General features: G+C 35.9%; 1 protein-coding gene across 1 annotated transcript in view; it reads right to left on the bottom strand.

The window, feature by feature from the left end:
• The window catches only part of LOC135106984 (uncharacterized), a 146,320-nt gene extending 143,113 nt beyond the window's left edge, over positions 1 to 3,207 (bottom strand). Inside the window, exon 1 of the mRNA XM_064016475.1 lies at positions 3,128 to 3,207. Coding sequence (XP_063872545.1) covers positions 3,128 to 3,207 — 80 coding nt within the window. The remainder of the gene's footprint in view (positions 1 to 3,127) is intronic.
• Between the last annotated feature and the right edge of the window lie 985 nt (positions 3,208 to 4,192).

The following is a 4,192-nucleotide window of genomic DNA, read 5'->3' as shown; positions in this document are numbered from 1 at the left end:
CATAAAAAAAAAAACGCGAAAAAAAGAAAAAAATGCGCACTTTTTACATTGGCTGGATAATTTCAAGAGCAAACGTTCGTGTCTTTCTGAGAATAATACTGGGAGGTGAAAAAAAATATATATATGTATAAAAATACTCTGAAATAAAAAAAAAAGTCAACATAGCGGACAAGAGGAAATATAATGATGCACAGCGAAGTCAGTGGCACATCAAAAATACAAAATAATGAAGAAAAGAAAATCAAATACAGACTCGAAGGATCTCCACAAATTTTTAAAAAAGAATTGTCTTATGTCAAAATTTTCCTTCCTTTACTCTTGATAATGCGTCGTCAGAAAATTTTGTTCTACGCAGATTGTTTTAAAATTAATTGCTTGAAGACCCGCAGATTTGAATTTCAGTTTATCTTTTATGTAACAGGCGAGAGATAGATAGATAGATAGATAGATAGATAGATAGATAGAGAGAGAGAGAGAGAGAGAGAGAGAGAGAGAGAGAGAGAGAGAGAGAGAGAGAGAGAGAGAGAGAGAGAGAGAGAGAGAGAGAATATCAATATTTAAAAGCGCTGCACATTGCAGGTTTCAACTTTATGTGGCGTCAGTCAATCATTCAGTCTATCTATATATCTGTTCATCTATTTATCTATCAATCTATCTATCAAACTATCTACTTATTTATCTATCTATCTATCTATCTATCTATCTATCTATCTATCTGTTTATCTATCTATGTATCCATCCATCTATCTCCATATCAAGCTGCTCCTATCCATCAACCTCTCCACGTATCTATGCATCTATCTATCTATCTATCTATCTATCTATCCACCTATCTGTCCATCTGCCGATTTGTTTATCTGTAGTAAAGTCACCTTAGAAATAAAAGAGGCACTTAAAATCTTTATTTCAAAACGGAGATTCTTATCATCAAGTTAACACAACCATGTCATATATTGCTCGACTAAATTTTTTTCTTTATTTTCTTCGTCTATCTTAATAAAAAGTAAAGAAAAAAAAAAACTTCTTCCGCACTGTCTGGCATTTCTTAAAGTTTAAATCCGAACTTTACGAAATAATAATTACCACACGTCAGAAGTCACTGCTTTTGTTACTGTAGATTAAACTGGATGAAAACAGCATGGATTCTGTTTATTATTTTTATTGGAAAGTTAATTAACATTTTTCAGAGAGAGAGAGAGAGAGAGAGAGAGAGAGAGAGAGAGAGAGAGAGAGAGAGAGAGAGAGAGAGAGAGAGAGAGAGTTACACAAAACCAAAAAAGAAAAAAAAACTTACACAGAGAAACCTAAGGAGGTAATTAAAATCTATCATAGCCCTAGACAAAATACACACACACACACACACACACACACACACACACACACACACACACACACACACACACACACACACACACACACACACACACACACGTAGAAACAGGCACAGAGAGACACAGAGAAATTGTCATAAGCCTAAAAGACAAACAAATACATACACACACACACACACACACACACACACACACACAGAGAGAGAGAGAGAGAGAGAGAGAGAGAGAGAGAGAGAGAGAGAGAGAGAGAGAGAGAGAGAGAGAGAGAGAGAGAGAGAGAGAGAGAGAGAGAGAGAGAAATCTATTAAGGCCTTGAACAAAAAAAGCACGCAAACACGCTGACAGACAAAGAGACACGCACAGTTTTGAACAAATCTATTACTCTCCAAATCCCATGTTATCAATAAACGCCTTGTGTCAGAGAATAAGAGAACCATCCACATGACTTACGCATTCAGATACAAGACCTTTATGTGCTGTACGTCAATAAGGCGCCGATAAAGTACACGGAAAGAAAGAGAGGGAAGGGACAGAGGAAAGAAAGGCTCCTTATATCCCCTGAGGCGTTGACGACAGACTATGCAAGGGTCGGAACGGCTTTATGCTTCAAGGGCGCTGGTTTTATGGCGTCAGGAGTCAAGGGCATGACTTCTGAATGTGATAGAGGACAATACAGTGACTGGAGGAATGAATGTGGTATGAATATTTATGTAGGTGGTGATCTGTACTCGTATATGCGTACTATACTTGAGAGAGAATTCAGACGTTATAAAGAAGGAAAATTACTTAGTAACAGAATATTAGATGAAAGGACAATATACGTAGTGACTGGAGAAATGAATATGGTATGAATATTTATGTAGGCAGCAATCTGTAATGCTCTTATATTTACGATTGTTATACTTGAGATGTATACAAAGTGTTATTAAGGAAGAATACAATAGTAATAGAAAAATATAATATGATAGTAATAGAAAAAGAGGATTGAAACTTAAATAACACATGCCATGAATATTTTGTAGCCCAAAGTCTGTAAATTTCTTATGTCTAGAGAATGTATAAAACATTATGCAGACGTCCAACAAACTAAAATAAAATAACGTCATGAAAACCGATGCAACTCAGAACCATAATTTACATTTCATAATTTACACTTCACTGGCAATTGAATTTCTAATATCAAATAGCGAAAAGTTAATAATGACACGTGTCCTTTAAGAAAACTAAAGGAGAGCATTGCATCTAAAAAAAAAAAAAAAAAGCGAATCATGAATATTTATGCTACTGATAATCTGTGACGCACATTCGTAATTGTCTTGTACTTCACAGAAAATTCAGTAACTACAGAAATGAAGAAAAAAAATTATGAACAAAGCGTGTCTTCTTATGAAACTAAAAGAAAGTACTGCATGTGAGAAAAGAACAAAATCTATAAAACTGATAACCTATAGCCTTCACATATTTCACTGAAAACTGACGCAGCTATAGAGGAGAAAATTTACAAATAGCACATATCCTTTCATAAGAACCAGGGGACATCACTGTATTTGACAAACAACAAAATATGTACAATTAACAACCTATAACTCTCACATACTTCATAGAAAACTGACGTGCCTGTAGAACCTAAAGATTACTTACTGAATTTGTTCTCTCATAACACTACGGTATCTCGACTCGTCAGTACTGAATAATATGTATTAACTGGATGGGATAATTGATAGACTATAACTCTCACATACTTCATAGAAAATTCACGTACCTATAGAACTAAAGATTATTAAACGTGCTCTCACCGAACACTGCGGTATTTCGACTCGTCAATACTCAATGGGATGTAGTGGTTGGATGGCTGGGCGGTGGAGGTCGCCAACATCAGCACTACCTCGACTCCCGGGCCGCCTCTTCATGTGTGACTCCGTACAGTCTTCCCGAGGGGCATCCTGTGCACTGTTATTCTTCGGATACAAGCAATATCCGATCTCCACGAAACGTTACATCACATGATGTGTGTGTGTGAGAGAGAGAGAGAGAGAGAGAGAGAGAGAGAGAGAGAGAGAGAGAGAGAGAGAGAGAGAGAGAGAGAGAGAGAGAGAGAGAGAGAGAGAGAGAGAGAGAGAATGCTGGCGTTATTTCCTTGATTTTTTACAGCTTTGCTACAGCTTGTTCTTTGTAGTTAGGTAAAGTCGACGCGTCAGTTTTGAACCACGCACTTCAAGGAGTTGGAAAAGTGGTGGCGAATTGTCGAGTTGTAAAGTGAACCGTGTGTTGAAGGTTGAAATGGCAAGTGTTCTCCACGCACTATATATAATTAACCTAACAGAGTTTCTTCTTGTATAGCTGATTACGTTTTTTATTCGTTGTTCAACAAAGGGGTATCTTTTTAACTTTTTTTTTTTTTGAGGAGTGCTCTTTACTTTTTTAAATAATGTTAACCAGTAGAGTTTTTTGGTTTCATTTTTATTTTATTTTTTTTATCTCGAAATGATTTGTGTTAATCTCATTTTTCCTTTTTTTTTTCTTTTTACTGTTACGCTTTAATCAGCAGTACTGGTTTTCATATTTTGGTGTACGTGAACGGTAACAGTTTAGTTTTCTTCTTTTTTTTTTTTTTTACATCGTGTGGTACTTTTTTCTTGTTTTTCAGCCGTCTGTCTGTCTTTCTACTTGTCTATCTACTGTCCGTCTCCCAGCTTCCGTTCAGTGAGTCTTGAAAGAAAACAAAGTTATATTTTCTATTTTACAATTTGTTTGATGAAGTTTTACACAATACCTTTCTATCTTTTATTTTCCTTTCAGCTCACTTCTTTTTCTCACATCTGGATCTCTTGCAGTAGTTGTAAAGCGTCCCACACACAGAA

The sequence above is a fragment of the Scylla paramamosain genome, chromosome 2 (assembly GCF_035594125.1).
Source record: "Scylla paramamosain isolate STU-SP2022 chromosome 2, ASM3559412v1, whole genome shotgun sequence".
Lineage (NCBI taxonomy): Eukaryota > Metazoa > Arthropoda > Malacostraca > Decapoda > Portunidae > Scylla > Scylla paramamosain.
This window is presented reverse-complemented; position numbering and strand designations above follow the sequence as displayed.